Source organism: Chelonoidis abingdonii, chromosome 6 (genome assembly GCF_003597395.2).
Source record: "Chelonoidis abingdonii isolate Lonesome George chromosome 6, CheloAbing_2.0, whole genome shotgun sequence".
Taxonomy (NCBI): Eukaryota; Metazoa; Chordata; order Testudines; family Testudinidae; genus Chelonoidis; species Chelonoidis abingdonii.
The window spans coordinates 30,041,217-30,059,620 of record NC_133774.1 but is presented as its reverse complement, the minus strand read 5'-3'; the positions used below and the strand labels follow the sequence as shown (position 1 = coordinate 30,059,620).

The following is an 18,404-nucleotide window of genomic DNA, read 5'->3' as shown; positions in this document are numbered from 1 at the left end:
CAATTAAATCTTCCCAGCCAGGGCTTTACCAAACCTGACCTTAAAAACCTCTAAGGAAGGGGATTCCACCACCTCCCTAGGTAACCAATTCCAGTGCTTCACCACCCTGCTAGTGCTCCTACTTATATAGCCCAAAATGCTGTTAGCTTTCTTGCAACAAGGGAACACTGTTGACTCATATCCAGCTTCTCGTCCACTGTTACTCCTAGGTCCTTTTCTGCAGAGCTGCTGCCTAGCCATTCAGTCCCTAGTCTGTAGCAGTACATGGGATTCTTCCATCCTAAGTGCAGGACTCTGCATTTGTCCTTGTTGAACCTCATCACATTTCTTTAGGCTCAATCCTCTAATTTGTCTAGGTCTCTCTGTATCCTACCCTACCCTCCAGTGTATCTACCACTCCTTCCGTTTAGTGTAATCTGCAAACTTGTGAAAGGTGCAGTCTACACCATCCTCCAGATCATTAATGAAGATATTGAACAAAACCAGCCCCAGGACTGACCCTTGGGACACTCCACTTGATACCGGCTGCCAGCTAGACATGGAGCCATTTATCACTACCCTTTGAGCCTGATGATCTAGCCAGCTTTCTATCCACCTTATAGTCCACTCATCCAGCCTATACTTCTTTAACTTGCTGGCAAGAATACTGTGGGAGACCATATCAAAAGCTTTGCTAAAGTCAAGGAATAACACATCCACTGCTTTTCCCTCATCCACAGAGCCAATCATCTCATCATAAAAGGCAATTAGGTAGGCACGTGCCTAGGGGTGCCAGCATTTTAGGGGCATCTTACCTCTCTAAAACTGCTGTAGGCAGGCAGGGAAACTGAAGATGCTGTGCTTAGGGGTGCATAAGGTGAAAACCTTGGACTTCCCCTTGGAGGCTGGCCAGGTGAAGGAGCCACCATCTAACTGAATCAGCAAACCAGACAGCTGGGGCTGGCTGAGTGCATGTTTGCCACAAGGAACTCTTTCCAGGAAGCTTGCCACTCTCAAGAAACCTTTCATGTTTCACATTATTCTCCCAGGTCTAAATATGACTCTAAAAACAAGGCTATAGTAAAGCAAACATACTTGGAATGTGTAGGTAAGAAGGCTTTCACTCAGTCTATAGTATTCTTTCTGATCACCACTAAACACCTTTCTGCACTGTCCACCAAAACTTTTAGTATGAATCACTCTTCCCCTAGTCTCACCAGAAATGGCATCAAAGCTGCAAGAGAGAAAATACAAACGATAGCGTAAGGCAGCAGAGTCACTGAGAAGAATGCATGGTTGTCAGGAGGTTAAAACTACAGAAAGTTACATCTGCATATAACAATCAAAAAAGGACTTAAGGCCTGTGTAGTCAGCAAGTTAGTTCACAGAAAGCCAGAGAGGGAATCTACAGTGGACTACCCGCCTATGCGGACACTGCTACTGTGCACTAAAAGTTCCATAGTGAGCACTGATGTACTGATGTTTGAAATGGGAGTATGCCAAAATGTACAACGGAATTTTCAGTGCACTGCAGCAGAGTCTACATGGTGATTTAGTGTGCAGCAAGCTAATGCCCTGTTGATTTACACCCTGGCTTGCCATGTGCTAACTCACCATGTAGAAAAGCCATTACATAAGAAAATAGGACACTATATTATAGACTCCTAGATGGGCATAAAAGTGCCGCACATACATAGTAGAGTATGGTAAGTAAAATGCCATTCTTAATTGTGACAGCAATGACTACAACTTAGATCATGTTTTCACCCCTCTTAGCCAGATATTACACACCTGCTAATGCCAATACATTCATATCCATGGCAACTGCTTATGTTTAGCTATATCCGCAAAATGCCCAATCCATTACCAAAACTCCCCTTTATTCCATCTGAGCTAAGATCATTCTCAAGGCAATAGGGCTACATTAAACAAGATAAGATAATCATTTTGTTATGCTAATACTTCTGTATATGTAGCTGAGGTCATTAAAGAGTACAGATGCACAATGCTATTGCATAGCAGTATTCCTTAAGGAAAAAGCAACTGCTGTTGCTATGCCTTTAGAAACCGGTCTATAACCTATCCTGGTTATAGACAACTAGTTTGCAACATTTCTTTTCAAATTAAAAAGATTTGCAGAAGTGCAAATGTTTCAAATCATTGTTCAAAATCAAAAGGCCAGATTCATATAATCTAGCTGCTTTAAGATCCTTCTGTGATGCAAGACAGCTATAAACCAGTTAAAACAGGTTCCCAGCTGCTTTGTATTAGTGGAGCCAGAGCACAGCAGCCAGATCATAGTAGTGAATCTTGTCCAAAAATTATACCTATATTGAGATCATAGGCCTGATTCTCCACCACCATGCACCTTGTTTAATCATCACACTTATACAAATTCATTATAAAATGCTACCATTTTGATTTGGCTGCATTTTATATAGGCAGGACATAGGTGTCAATGACTACTCAAAGTGCAAGTCAGGGAAGAACTAAGCTTCTTTTATAAAATAGAAGTATAAAATTTCAGCTCAGAAGGCCAAATTCTGCAATCATATCTCTGTTTGAAGTCAATGGAAGTTATATGTGTGCATCTGAGGAGAAAATTTCACACCCATAATGAACATATGGCAAAGCTATGAAGTCCTTCAATCATCTGTTTAATATATCTAAATTGGCAGACGGGAGTGAAAAAGAGGTTGTAATGTGCTATACACAGTACATGTGCATTGCTGCCTTCTGTTAGGTGGAATGCCTGCTCAGAAAAAATTGTTAAAGATTGTGTTACACTTTAATGAATGCCCTCTACAGAGACTGTGAGCCCTAATTCTATTCTATCGAAAGGAGACTTTTCTTTAGTGCACTGTTTGTCCAGCACCTAGCACAATGGGGTCCTGGTCCATGACTGTGACTCCTAGGCACTAAGGTTAACACAAATAATAAAACAGTAAAAATAATAGTCTTGAGATCTGGAGCTGATCCCTCTGAGGCATGTGAGCAGGTTAACTAGAGGCCAAGATTTGTTGTAAAATGCTACAAAAATACAACTTAAACTAGCACAGATATTGATGTCACAGGTAAGATGAGATCTGCAGAGAAGCTTACCCAGCTCCTGTAAGTTCTGCATTAGGAGGCATTTTATCAATGTCACAAGCCGGTCTGCTCTCTTCACACTGATCCTCATCAGCACCGTCTTCCTCGCAATCCTGGTCTCCATTGCACACCAGAGATTTGCTAATGCATTGACCTAAAACCAAAACAAAAAAAAATCTCAGGGAAAGGGGGAAACATGTTTGTCCATCTGGATACACAGCAGCTAAAATTAAAGTATGTTAATTAGCCGATTTAATCACACATTCTCATTTTGTATAGGTCTAATTAAAAACAAGCTTTAAGAAAAATTACGGAAACTCAAGAAAAAACTCAGATTCAGGGGCCTGCCTCTTTGACCGATATATCACTGAAAGATCAGGGTTCAAATCCTGTTTTTGGCAATAGTCAAAGAGCAACACTAGGTCTCTAAAAAATACCACTTGAATTGAACTGAGGGCATTGCAGCACATGTTTTAAACATATAGCTAGGGTTTCTGGAGTGTATACACTAGAATGCGCCTTTAATTACGTGATCATCTATTGGGCCTGATTCTTCTCTGCTTTAGACCAGTTTTACTCCATTGTAACTCCACTGATGGCAGTTGAGTTACTCCTGATTTACACTGGTGTAAGAGAGGGGAGAATTGGGTTCATCATTTCCACACCACCCCTAACTCATTCAGTGTGCTGACTGGCCAGTGGGCAGTGGCTGTGAACTATGCAATTATAACACAGAAAATCCATCATTCCATTTATTCTGGTGTAACTAGGAGCAAAACTGGGCCCTCGATGTGCAGGCTGAACAGTGAACAGTGGGCATACAGGAGTGCTGGTGTCTTAATAGCATGTGATCATGTACAATAATATAGTGGGGCAGGGGAGATGCATGGAGGTGTGGCCCGAAGCATCACATGCCCCTCCCCAATTGCCTTCCATGGGGCAAGGACCCAGCAGCACCCAGGAGTCAGAGCTTGAGTGTGGAATGTGATGAGTTCTGGGCTACTGATGACTTCCGCCCTTGGTACAGGGAGTTTGTTTATAAACAAAGGCAGGGTGATTAAGACAACAAAAGGCTTGTCAATAAATTAAATTAAGGATCATTAGATGATCCTGAAAGCATTCCCAGGCACTCCAGTTAAAAGATAGGAAACAAAGGGTAGGAATAAATAGCCCATTTTCAGAATGAAGAGAAGTCAGTAGAGGTGTCCCCAGGGGTATGTACTGGTCTGGGATCAGTGCTGTTCAACATATTCATAAATGATCTGCAAAAGGGGGTAAACAGTGAGGTGCCAAAGTTTGCAGATGATACAAAATTACTCAAGATAATTAAGTCAAAAACAGACTGTGAAAAGTTACAAAGGGATCTCACTAAATTGGTTGACTTGGCAATAGGGTTGCCAACTTTCTAATAGCCCTTCCCCAAGGCCATGCCCCCGCCCCACCCCTTCCCCGAGGCCCTCCTCTCCACTCACTACATTCCCCCTCTCTCGGTGGCTCTCTCTCTCCCTCACCCTCACTCACTTTCACTGGGCTGGGGCAGGGGGTTGGGGTGCGGGAGGTGGTGAGGACTCTAACTGGCGGTATGGGTTCTGGGGTGGGGCCAGAAATGAGGGTTTCAGGGTGAGGGAAAGGGCTTTGGGCTCAGCCAGGGTGTTGGGGTGCAGGGGGCAGTGAGGGCTCCATCTGGGGGTGCAGGCTCTAGAGTGGGGTTGGGGATGAGGGGTTTGGGGTGCAGGAGGGGGCTCCAGGTTTGGGAGGGTTCAGGGCTGAGGCAGGGGATTAGGGCTCAGGGTTGGGGCACAGGCTTATCTCCAGCAGCTCCAGTCAGTGGCACACTGGGGAGGCTAAGGCAGGCTTCCTGCCTGTCCTGACTCCACGCTGTGCCCCGTAAGCGGCCAGCAGGTCCAGGTCCTAGACGGTGGTGTCGCAGGTGGCTCTGCATGCTGCTCTTGCCCATAGGCACCACCTCCGCAGCTCCCATTGGCCGCAGTTCCTGGTCAGTGGGAATGCGGAGCCAGTGCTCGGGGCAGCGCATGGAGCCCTGTGGCCCCCCCACCTAGGAATCAGACTTGAAGGCCACTTCTGGGGTGCAGCACAGAGCCAGGACAGGTAGGGTCTGTCCCTCCAATGTGTCAGTAGGGTAAGGCATATATGCACAGAGGGATTAATAAGACTGTGTCTGATTTTTGGCCTGTGAATTTCTTTCCTGTAAAAACTGGAGCTTTCATCCTTTGATTTTATTTAACCCATGATTGTATTGTCTGATAAACAGGAAGCACCTTTACGTAATCCTCTTCCATAACTTTAAGTATCAGAAACTTATGAAAAATAAAGTAAAATAAAGTACCTGAAAAGCACCTGAACCTATCACCACAGCCCTCCTCTGTTGGGCATCCTCTCGTAGGAACACATTGTCGTGTTTCAAAGGCACTCCCAACACATGGGTTTCCCCCATACTGGCCATAAACTGCTATTGTCCGTCTGCGAATCTGAATGCAAATCAATAGAAACCTTTAGAAAGTGTAAACCTAAAGCAGAAATATTAGACTGCTTTCATGACAGCACAACAAATCCTTTGCTGTAATTAATTGAAACGTTTAATTACGTTTCCTGAAAACAAAGACACTACTTCTCATGTGACTACAAACTAACAACGTATCAATAAAAAATGGTTTAACAGAAAGGACTCTACTCCTTTTGGCCCTAGTAGATTAATCAACCCAATTGCTCTGTTCTAAAATCTAGGCACCAACTGCAAATAGTACGAGTCAGTTGAAAATACTGTACTCTGCATTTTATGAACATTTTTAATGGTGTCAGTCACTTTTGGAACTTACCTGCCAGAACTAAAATAAAAAAGACATTGATCCCAAGAGGAAGCAAGAAGTACAAAGGACAATGACAAAAACTAAAGTTAAACAAACTGGAGTTTTATTGCATCTCAAAAGAAATTCAGGTTCATGTCAAGTCTTGAGAGAAAGTGCACGCTGGCCCTTTTTTAAACTGAACCCATCCATCCACCTATCCCTAATTAACGACTTATCAAAGGAAGCAATAAGGAATCTAAAAATCAAAAATACCTCTCACCTGAGTGGAAGTGCCAACATAGAAAACTTTCAGCTTGTTTCTACTGATTCCTGTTAGGAATGGGATGGAATGGAATGGAATGGAGCAGTTGGGTCATCCAATAAAAACTAATATCAGTTGAAGAATTATACCAGAGTTTACCTGAATTTCCACTAGGACATCTTTTGTAACTATCACCAAAATGAAAACTGCTGAGTCAGTTATACTTATGATTATTATCCTCCTTCCTAACATCAATGTCCTTTTCTTCTGCACTGTCAGCTCTTAGAATATCGCATCCTTGCAGACACAAATCATATGCTTTAGGCTTTTGATACTCTTACAGATATAATGCTACCATAATTATTACAAAAATGCATGTTAGGAAAGGAAAAAGGAAAAAGCATTAATAGTATTATACCTGAGTCTTAGTGCAGCCATCACATTCAGACCAAGGGCCATAAGGATTCCAGTGGCAATTGACTGGAGAGGAAGGACTGCCTCAATATTATTTTTTGCATTATTAAAAAAACAGAAAGAAATTATAAGGAATTGCAATGTCTCCATTCATAAGCATTAGAGCCAAGTTTTCAGACACAGCTAAATGAATGTTGATTAAAAATACGGGGCCTGATTGGGCTCCTACTGAAACCAATGGGATTCACTCATCCTGCCACAGAAGAATAAAACTGACTCCCAATCCTTCTGTCTAACCACGAGGCAGACAGGAGACACTAGCCCTGAGGAGGCACACATTCAGTCCTGAATGCTTGCATAGACCATATCATAAGTATACACTGGGAGCCAGATTGTGTCAGCAGCACAGCCCTGTGTCATGGGGATCGCTGGGAGGCCAGAGCTCCCTGTGGAATTCTCAGGCTCAGCCAGAATTCCCAGGAAGTGCACAGTTCCCAGGAAGTGCTCCCTCTGGAGCTTGCCAGCTCTTCCAGTGTGTTCAGAAGGGAAGGAGGCAGTGGCTTAACCTGTCACCACACTTCCCTCTGCCACTGGAGTGGTTGGTGGCACTGACAGTGCTGATAGGGAAAGTGGCTTCCCCCTCACGGAGCACAAGCTAAGAGATTCCTTTAACCCTCTCCCCATGCTGTGGACCAGACACGTCTTTGTAAGCATTTATATACAAGTATATTAAACAATTCATGGTCATTCTTTAGCATACACAATTCCAAATGAATACTCACCTGGAAAAAACTGGAAAGAAACATGTAACTTCTACCAGAAGGAAAAACTCAAATACCTGAACAAGTAGGAGGGAAAACATTAATTAATTTTTGGTTTGTTTTGCTTTTTCTTTTGCATGCATTATGTCAATTTTGGGACCTGGTCGGCAACCCTTACTCCAACCAAACTCCAATGCAAATAAATAATAATGGCATTGCTAATAATGATGTGAAATCTGAACACTCAGCAGATTAGCCACTCAAACCACATTTTCTTGTTTGTCTACTTTATTGCAGTTTTATTGCATTACATTTCTCAGCCAGGGATCTTCCTTTTTAAATTAACGTTTCATCTAATTCATTTCACTCGTAGAAATTAGCTAAGTGATTGTCTTACCTGCATGTTAGGAGAAACGCTCTGATACCCAGCAACTACCAGGGAAGAACTGTACCTCCTCTGGGACTAGGGGGCAAGTCAGCAGCAGAAGGAGTCTGTCTGTCTAGCTCTTCTGGAGTCTGCTCTGCCTTGCTGTTTTGCTTTTCTTTCACAGAAAGACTGAGTAATACAGAGGAATTTTAATCTTAACCCATTTAATCATCTCCTGGGACACAAACAGCCTGTTCTTGTAGCTGCTCAATGTCTTAAAGACAGAATAATATACATATAAATCAAGGCTTGGCTATGCTAACTAGGGCTGGCATGAAACTATGGGAAGGACTCACAAAAAGAAAGCTAAGTTTCTCTTCCTTTTTTCTATGGTGCAATGTCTTTCACTTTTCAGAGACCAGAAGCCAGCTCTGACCTCAGTTACACAAACTCAGAGTCACTTCACTCTTTTCAGTGGATGGAGTTACTCTGGTTTACAACTGTACGACTGAGTTTAGATTCTGGCCACAAATCCTTAGTGGTGATGTGCAGTAGCAAGCCTCATCTCCACACTCAGCTTCTACTGTGAAAAATCAGGTCAGGGGCCAAGTATTCAAGGTCTGGATGCAAGTTTTGGTCTCAATCTTTCTATTGGCCATGTAGCACCACAGAGCCTCATTGATTTCAATGGAGTTCCATGCAAGAAGCTGTCTGTGTGGAGGCAGTTGCAGGACTGGGACCTTTGTCTATGGGATAATTTCACTTTCTCAGAATTTTACTCCTTCCCTTACATGCCCTCTCACTTTCTCCCTACGTTCGACTTTGCCACGGTGCTCTCTCCGTTCTTCAAGAATTGCCCCCCAATCCAGAAACACCATTAAGATGTTGCAGCTGGGGAAATTTCCATTAATTTGCACCAAAAGTAGAGAAAGTCCTTGTGATTGGGTGAAGGTATTCTTCCTCCCAGGAAATTGTTTGCATGATACACACCATTCTGTACAACCTAGTGTAATCAAAAGGTAAAACAATTGCTCTTCAGAAGTATTACTCTGCAGCAGGAGGGTAATGAACATTCTACAGAGGAGTAGGAGTCCTTACTGTGATGTAGTAACTTCTGCATTGCACTAGGTGGATGCTGTGTGCAGAATCATAGGTTCAGAGTTTAAAGCCTGAAGGAACCTTAGATACCTAGCCTGACATTCTATATAACACAGAACAAGCCCAGCTCCAGCTTTTTTGCCACCCCAAGGGGCGAAGCAAGAAAAAAAAAAAGCTAATCAGCAGCACTTCGACGACAGCTCAATTGCACCGCTTTATTCTTCTGTGGCAATTCAGCGGCGGGTCCTTCACTCCCTCTTTTCCTCTTCAGCGGCACTTTGGCAGCAGCTCAAAGAGATGGAGAGGGACTGAGGGACCCATTACCGAATTTCTGCCTAAGAGCTGGACATTCCACCCCCCCTTTCCATTGACCGCTCCAAGCACCTGCTTGGTTCGCTGATGCCTGGGGCCGGCTCTGACACAGACCATTAATTTTCACCCATTTACCCCTGCGCTGAGCTCAAAAACTTGTGTTTGACTAAAGCATAACTTGTGTTTAGCTAAAGCATATCTTCTAAGAAGGCATCTAGCCTTGATGTAAAGATATCAAGAAGAGCTGGAGAATCCACTACTTCCCATGATAGTTTGTTCCAACAGTTAATCACTCTCAGTGATAAAAATGTGTGCCTCATTTCTAATTCTGAATTTGTCTGGTTTCAGTGACCAGCCATTGGTTCTTGTTATGCCTTTCTCCTCAGATTGGTGAGCCCTTTACTACCCAGTATCTTCTCCCTGTGAAGATTCTTATATGCTATAATCAAGTCACCTCTCAGCCTTCTTTATGATAAACTAAACAGATTGAACTCGGATTAACAAACTAAACAGACTGAACTCTCTTATTATGAGGCATTTTATGGCTCTTTTCTGCACTGTCTCTAATTTTTCAGCAGCATTTTTGAAATGAGGACACCAGAACTATACACGGTATTTCAGTATCAGCCTCACTAAAGCCACATATGAAGGTAAAATCACCTCCCTACTCCTACTCACCTGTTTATACAACCCAGGAATGCATTAGTCCTTTTTGCCACATCATTGCACTGAGCTGATTGTCCACTATGACCCCTAAATCCTTTTCACTGTCACTGCTTTCCAGGATACAGTCCCTCATTCTGTCCGTATGGCCTGCATTCCTTCTGCCTAGATGTGGATTCCTAGATTAATTATTCCTTGCTCCTAGATCTGGAGTCATGTTTCTCTGTGTAAGTCAGGGATGACGATGACCTGTTTGCTAAAAGAAAACAGTTCCAGAGCCAATTTAGCTGTATCAGGAGCCTGCTTCAGAGACTTTTCCGGTTCTGTAATGGTGAACCCTTTCGATAACATGATCTAAACTGTTTGAAGATACCTGGTACTTGTTTCTTAATTATTTTACTTGTCTTAGCTCATATCCAGGACTTGGGGTCCTTATTCAGTTTGAACTCATTGCTTACACAAGCAACCCCCCCAACTCCTTCCTCCCCATCATCTCACAATGAAGTCAGTATTCTCTGTTGTCTATACACTTTCTCTCCTTGAAACTAATTGATAGGATGGAAGAATATTGCAAAGTCATAGTTTGTCCTTTTTTTCTGTCACTAAGGCCATGTCTACAATATGGAGTTATGACAACTTAAGTTACGTCAACCATCATAAACCACTGTAATTACATTGCTTGTGCATGTTCACACAATGCTTTTTGTGTTGGCAGAGCACATCCACGGTTGGTGCTGTAGCACCGACAGAGAGAGCAGTGCACTGTGGGTAACAATCTCACTGTTAAAATCGCCACCTTTTCCTGCTCGGAGTTCTGGGAATGGATTGCAGTGCATCATGCGGTGTATCAAAAAAGAAATAGATAAATTCATGGAGGATAGGTCCATTGATGACTATTTGCGGACGGGCAGAGATGGTATCCTTAGCCTCTGTTTGCCAGAAGCTGGGAATGGGCGACAGGGGATGGATCACTTGTTCTGTTCATTCCCTCAGAAGCACCTGGCATTGGCCACTGTCAGAAGACAGGATACTGGGCTAGATGGAACGTTGGTCTGACCCTGTATGTTCTTATGTTTTAATGGGGGCGGGATCACTGCCCCATGAAGGTGTCTTCTCCATCTCATGATTCCAAGGGCTTCTGACTGCATTGGGTGTTGTTTTTCAAATGCCCCTGCAAACTTTGTGCCTTCCATCTCAGCTGTGTGGAAGCTGTGTGGAAGCTGGCAATTCCAGACTGCTACTGGTCAGTCATGAATCAGTTTGGAGTTGGGAAGTCTACTGTGGAGGTTGTAGTGATGCAAGTGTGCAGGGCCATTAATCTCCTCCTGCTACAAAGGACTGTGACTCTGGGTAATGTGCAGGAAATATTAGATGGCTTTACGGCAATGGCATTCCCTAACTGCAGTGGGGCGATAGCTGGCATGCATATCCCAACTTTGACCCCAGATCATCTTGTGACAGAGTACATCAACTGAAAGGCCTACTTCTCTATGATATTGCAGGCCCTGGTGGCTCGTTGGGGTCGTTTCTCTGACATCAATGCAGGGTGGTCAGGGAAGGTGCATGACACACGTATCTTCAGGAACACTGGCTTGTATAGAAAGCTGCATGCAGGAACTTTCTTTCCAGACCAGAAGATTCCAATAGGGGATGTGGAAATGCCCATAGCGATCCTGGGAGACCCAGTCTACCCCTTACTCCCATGGCTCATGAAGCCTTAACACCACAGAGCATTTCAACAACAGGCTCAGCAGGTACTGAATGACCGTTGAATGTGAGTTTGGCAGATTAAAGGGTCACTGATGCTGCCTATTTGGCAGTTAGACTTCAGTGAGGAAAATATTCCCAGGGTCATAGCAGCCTGCTATGCTCTGCATAACATTTGTGAAGCCAAGGGGGAAAAGTTTCCCCAAAGGTGGAGCATTGAAGTGGATCACCTGGCAGCTGATTTTGAGCAGCCAGACACTAGGGCTATTAGAGGGGCTCAGTGGGAGGGGTTGGGGGGCTATACAAATCAAGGAGGTTTTGAAGGAGCATTTTGACAATGAACTCCAGTAATGTGTCTTTCTATAATGAATTGAGCCAAGTATTGTTTACTTGCCACATTGAATGACCCCTGTAATGATTCCTGCCCGAAAGTTAATTGTAGTCTGCAAATGTGCCAATTGCCACTGTGTGTGAATTTTTATTGCAACTACCCTGTGTAGGTCACTGTAGCAGGGTGGATCCCTGCTCCGGCCTTGAAGGGGTTAAAAACAGCCCAGGGAAGGGGCTGGGGCTGGAGAAAGCAGCCTTTTAGGCTGGGCTGATTGGGGGAAGTGGCAGTAGCTGGGGCCATGCCCCTAACTAAGCCACAGGCCCTTATAAAAGGGCAGAGAAGCCAGGAGCCAAGGGAGTCTCTCTCTGTGTTCAGAGGGAGAAGGGCCTGGCTGTTGCAAAGGACCAGACAAGGTACCTAAGGTGAAGCAGGGCTGGGGAAGGCAGCGGAGCCGGGGACCTCTTTCCTGGAAAGCCCCAGGCTGTGGCCTAGGAGTAGGCTAAGAGGTACTGGGGTTGCAGGGTGCAACCCAGGGGTAGGCCAAGGCAGCAGGTCCAAACCCCTTTGCTGATGATGAGAGGATAATACTGCAGTCTGCCCCAGGGCGTGGGGCTAGCTAATGACTGGGCAGTTGCCAAGACCCTGAGGCAAAGTGGGGATAGAGGGGGGGTTCCCAGGTGGGGGAAACCCTAAAAGAAGGGATTACTGCCAGGGGGCAGAACCACTCAGAAAAGAGGCACCAGAGTCAGGGAGAGGAATGGGGCAGTGCAGAAGCGGACAGATCACTGCTGCAGAGGCACTCCAGTGAATTGATTAATTCCCAGGAGTGTCCAGCAGGAGGCGCCGCAGGGTGAGTCACGCCGGGTTACAGTCACAAATAAGAATCCTGTCTTTATAAGACTAAACTGTTATTAAACGCAATACACAGATTAACATTTCTTACAAGAGACATGACAGTGAGCAGACTCTTGATGAGGGATTTCACAGCTGAGTGTAATGTGCTGCCATTATGGAAAATGTCCCTAAGGATGGAGTGCAAGGAATATTGTGATGGCAGGACATAAGAGGAATGTGTGTAGGAGTTTGGGGAGGCAAAGAAGGCAGTTCGGTACGGGATGCAGGGGGAGTCAAGCACACATGTTTCCTTCCATGCAATCAGGGACCTCAGATCTCTATTGGTCTCCATGAACTTTATTATCTACTTTGACCCTGTTTATCCATTCTGGCTTTGTCTCCTCTCCTAGCTATCCTTTCTATTTTTAATTTTATTGTCTCTCTCCATGCTCTGTGTTCACTGTCAGTCTGATCTGATTATTGCAGCAGTTTGCAAAACTCCTTCTGATTGGCTTCTTTATCTGACAGAGGTGCTATGCCAGTGTGTAGGAGCTGGCCTCAAGAACAGAGTCTTGAATCAGAAAAGTTACACACACCTCTTTCTCACTTTCCTTGCAGGCCATGAGCATGAGGGAGCAACCAAACATGGTAATTCGGCGGGGGGGGAATGGTGGTGCAAGATGGAACAAAGGTCTGGGTGGGTTCGAAGGGGATAATACAAGAACCTACGGGAACTATTCTGAATAGTGGCACTTTTTCAGAAACGGGGGTGATTGAAGCTGAAATCACACTCTGATGGAAGGTGCTCTCCTGACTGCATATGCAGCTTCAGACTGGGTCCATATGTGCTACCTGTGTGTTGCTTGGTTCCTGCAGAAGTAATTGCGATTGTAGAAAACTTTGCTGACAATGGGGGAAGAAAAGCAGCTCTGCAAGGAACCTTCGGCAGAGGATGTAGATATCTGCAGGAAGTTTCTAGGATCTCTGTGGAGGATTTGGGGAGATCTAAGTGGGCTTAACAAACTTTTCTGCATGGACCTATGCTTGGATGCATAGGGGAATGTGAGCAGATGCAAAACGTATTCTAGTGTTATTATTTCTTTACCTTTGTTCCTACCATCTTCCTTAACATTACATTAGTGCACATTACAAATAAAGCCTTACCCATGTCACTGAGCACTATCAAGCAAATGAGCTACCTCTCTACTTCAGGAACATGGAGACAGTCTGGACGACTAGATTCTCTGGGGTCAAAAGAAGTCCGACTTGCACACACCAAACGAGCTGTCGCCTGTCACATCCTCACACTCAAATCCTCGTCCACCGCTTCGTCTTGCAGTTGACTCGTTTGTGCTGCCTCCAGCTCCTCCAAAATATCACAGACTCTTGGCAGTGTTGCACAGGATGAGAGCAGCTCCTTGTAGAAGCCCATATGTTTCAAGCAACACAGAGCGATGTTGACCTCCTTTGTGCCTTTGGTATGCCGGGTATGTAGGTCCTTGATCTAGCATGCACTGCTGCATGTCCTTTTGTGCCCTTTCTTATCCATGCCACAAGCATCTGCTCTTTAGGTGTCTAGTTCTATGGATGGATAAGAGCGCGACTCACACAGCTTCCTTTCCCCACAGACCCACCATGATCCGAGCAATCCAGTGTACTCCAGCTGGAGAATTGCTGTGGGCAAGCCAACATGGTCAGCTGAAAGATGTATGTGTAGCTGTCACACGCCAGCAAACAGGAAGTGAATTCAAAAATTCTGAGGTCTTTAAATGGGAGCGAGTACATCCTCGTGTACCTGCTGCAGGGCAGCAGAGGTAAGAAATCTGTACAGAGCAGTCTGATGGGCATTGTAGGACACTCCCTGGAGGCCTCAGGGAGGGTTTTCCAAACAAGGATCGCCGCATTGTGCAGGGAAGCTGCTCCAGGGCCAATGGCAAGCTGCTGCGAAGTGGCTGCCGAGTAAGTCCCTGGACACCAGCGCCATTCAGCAGTCCCACATTGGGCCAGGCTAGCAGCATCAAGCCAGTGGAGCCGCGATCGCCGGACGTTGCCGGGCAGGTAAACAAGCGGCCGGCCGCGGGTTTTCCCTAACAAGCGGCGACCCCTGTTTGAGAAACGCTGTCTTAGGTGACATAAGCAAGCGCGTATCTAGCATCTCTCTCTTTGGGTTGCAGGGTGCAACCCAGGGGTAGGCCAAGGCAGCAGGTCCAACCCCTTTGCCGATGATGAGAGGATAATACTGCAGTCTGCCCCAGGGCGTGGGGCTAGCTAATGACTGGGCAGTTGCCAAGACCCTGAGGCAAAGTGGGGATAGAGTGGGGGGTTCCCAGGGAGGGGAAACCCTAAGAAGAAAGGGATTACTGCCAGGGGGGCAGAACCCCACGTAAAAAGGGCACCAGAGTCCAGGGAGGGACATGGGGCCAGTAGCAGAAGCCGGAAGACAGATCACTGGCCTGCAGAGGGCACTCCAGCTGCAAATTTGAGCTAATTCCCAGGAGTGTCCAGCAGGAGGCGCCGCAGGGGTGAGTCACGCCGGGTTACAGTCACAAATAAAGAATCCCTGTCTTTATAAGACTAAACTGTTATTAAACAGCAATACACAGATTAACATTTCTTACAAGAGACATGACAGTGAGCAGCACCCTCTGATGAGAGGATTTCACAGCTGAGTGTAAATGTAGCTGCCATTATGGAAAATGTCCCTAAGGATGGAGTGCAAGGAATATTGTGATGGGCAGGAACATAAGAGGAATGTGTGTAGGGAGTTTGGGGAGGCAAAGAAGGCAGTTCGGTACGGGATGCAGGGGGAGTCAAGCACACATGTGTTCCACCTTCCATGCAATCAGGGACCTCAGCATCTCTATTTGGTCCTCCATGAACTTTATTATCTACTTCTGACCCTGTATTATCCACTTCTGGCTTTGTCTCCTCTCCTAGCTATCCATTTCTAATTTTTCATTTATTGTCTCTCTCCATGCTCTGTGTTCACTGTCAGTCTGATCTGATTATTGCAGCAGTTTGCAAAACTCCTTCTGATTGGCTTCTTTATCTGACAGAGGTGCTATGCCAGTGTGTAGGAGCTGGCCCTCAAGAAACAGAGTCTTGAATCAGAAAAGTTACACACACCTCTTTCTCACTTTCCCTTGCAGGCATGAAGCATGGCCAGAGCACCAAACATGGTGAATTCGGCCGGGGGGGGGAATGGTGGTGCAAGATGGAACAAAGGGTCTGGGTGGGTTCAGAAGGGGATAAATACAAGAACCTAGGGACACTATTCTGAATAGTGGCACCATTTTCAAGAAACGGGGGTGATTGAAGCTGAAATCACACTACTGATGCAAGGGTGCATCTCCTGCATGCATGCAGCTTCAGACTGGGTCCATATGCTGCTCACCTGTGTGTTGCTTTGGTTCCTGCAGAAGTAATTGCCGATTGTAGAAAACTTTGCCGTGACAATGGGGGAAGAAACAAAGCAGCTCTGCCAAGGAACCTTCGGCAGAGGATTGTAGAATATCTGCAGGAAAGTTTCCTAGAGATCTCTGTGGAGGATTTTGGGGAGATCTAAGTGGGCATTAACAAACTTTTCTGCATGGGACCCTACTGCTTGGCTGCATAGAAGAATGTGAAGCAGATGCAAACAGTATCTAGTGTTATTAATTTCTATTCCTTCTCTCATGTGCACCATATAACAAAATAAAGGACACCTCTACCCCATGTCACTGAGCACTATCAAAGCAAAATGAGCTACCCTCTCCTACTTCAGGAACACTGGAGACAGACTGCTGGGACTGACTAGATTCCTCTGGAGTCAAAAAGAAGTCCTGACTTGCCACACCACCAAACGAGCCTGTCGCCTGTCCCACATCCTCCTCCAACTCAACCTCCTCGTCCACCGCTTCGTCCTTGCAGTTGACTCTGTTTGCTGCTGCCTCCAGTCCCTCCAAAATATCCACAGGACTCTTGGCAGTGTTGCCACAAGGATGAGAAGCAGCTCCTTGTAGAAGCCATATGTTTTCAAAATCACACCAGAGCGATGTTTGACCTCATTTGCCTTCTGGTATGCCTGGTATGTCAGGTCCTTGATCTTAGCATGGCACTGCTGCATGTCCCTTTTGTGCCCCTTCTTATCCATGCCACAAGCATCTGCTCTTAGGTGTCTAAGTTCCTATGGATGGATCAGAGCTGCGACTACACAGCTTCCTTTCCCCACAGACCCAACAGATCCAGCAACTCCAGTGTACTCCAGGCAGGAGCACATTTGCTGTGGAAAGCCAACATGGTCAGCTGGAAAGATGTGATGTTAGCTGTCCACACGCAGCAAACAGGAAGTGAAATTTCAAAAATTCCTGAGGCTTTAAATGGGGAGGAGTACATGCCTGTGTACCTGGCTGCAGGGCAGCAGAGTAGAAATGCTTACCAGAGCAGTCATGATGGGCATTGTAGGACACCTCCTGGAGGCCCCTTAGGGCAGGGTTTCTCAAACAAGGATCGCCGCTTGTGCAGGGAAAGCTGCTCCAGGGCCAATGGCAGCTGCTGGAAGTGGCTGCCAGTAAGTCCCTCGGCCCACGCCACTTCCAGCAGCTCCCATTGGCCCGGAGCAGCCATCCACAGCCAGTGGGAGCCGCGATCAGCCGGACCTGTGGACGGGGCAGGTAAACACAACGGCCCGGCCCGCCAGGGGTTTTCCCTACACAAGCGGCGACCCCTGTTTGAGAAACCCTGCCTTAGGGTGACATAAGCAAGCGCAGTATCTACACTGACACTGCATCACTCTAAGTTTGTTGCAAAAAGCTCTGAGTTGCTCGTTGAGGTGTTTTATTATGTTTATTATGTAGCAAGAGAGTTTAAATTGGGGAGGGGGAGCATTGTTGCCTCCATTGTTTTGTTGACGAAACCTGACTTTTGTTGACAAAACTGTGTAGTTTAGACTAGGCCTAAGGCTACTTTCTGCTGGAAAAAAATAATGATGGGCTTGGCCTTGATCCCAGTAAAGTCAATGAGACTTATTTTGCAAACACCTACACAGGCCAAATAGTATTTAATTTATAAGACTATTCACAAGAAGTGAAATTCATCTGCGTGCTGAAGGGAAGTGGAAGTTATGTGACGTAGATGGCTGATTTTTACCTGACTCATTTTTTCCAGGTTCGTTATCCATTGTATTCCCAAACAAAATCTGTGAAACTAGTTTTTGTTCTAGCAAGTATTTTGCAACAGTTTTTCATTACAGCAACTAAGGTTCATTGCTGATTATTTTTATTATACATTAAGAAAAACACCCAATGTTGCACCCTTTTCTATTAAAGTAGTGTTGTGTGAAACTATCTGGAAAAAGAAGCAAAAGGCCAACCATAAGGCAGAAATTGTTTTGTCCAAAATGAAAATTCCACCACAAGAATTGTTAGTATAATGCTTCATTCACTGGACTGCTGATATTCCGCCTAGTCTGGAGATGGCATGAAAGGTTAGCCAGTATATAATTACATCTGTGATATTTCCCTAAAGGCTTTTGATACTTTTACAGGATTGATGTGTAGGTTTCTCCATAGTTTACAAAGCTTTAAATGGCCTTGCATCTTCACTTTTGTCTGAGTTCATTATCTGTTATGTTCCCAGGTATAATCTATGCGCTGTGATTTCTGCGGATGCCAAGGAGCAAATCACAGTTGGGTGGAGAAGGAACACGTTGTCATTATGGTTTTTAATTGTGACACTCACTCTCTCTCTGAGCGTTTCTGGATTTGTATGGGAGTGTTAATGTCATCTGGCTTTTTCTCAT

The 18,404-nt window shown here is 45.3% G+C and overlaps 1 protein-coding gene across 1 annotated transcript in view; it reads right to left on the bottom strand.

The window, feature by feature from the left end:
- The window catches only part of C7 (complement C7), a 37,432-nt gene extending 29,486 nt beyond the window's left edge, over nt 1-7,946 (bottom strand). The window contains exons 1-6 of the mRNA XM_032802646.2: nt 7,711-7,946; nt 7,335-7,390; nt 6,557-6,632; nt 5,417-5,558; nt 3,082-3,223; nt 1,075-1,213 (exon numbers count right to left, since the gene is read on the bottom strand). Of these exons, the coding sequence (XP_032658537.1) occupies nt 1,075-1,213; nt 3,082-3,223; nt 5,417-5,558; nt 6,557-6,632; nt 7,335-7,390; nt 7,711-7,716 (561 nt within the window). The 5' untranslated portion in view covers nt 7,717-7,946. The remainder of the gene's footprint in view (nt 1-1,074; nt 1,214-3,081; nt 3,224-5,416; nt 5,559-6,556; nt 6,633-7,334; nt 7,391-7,710) is intronic.
- Nucleotides 7,947-18,404: the final 10,458 nt, after the last annotated feature.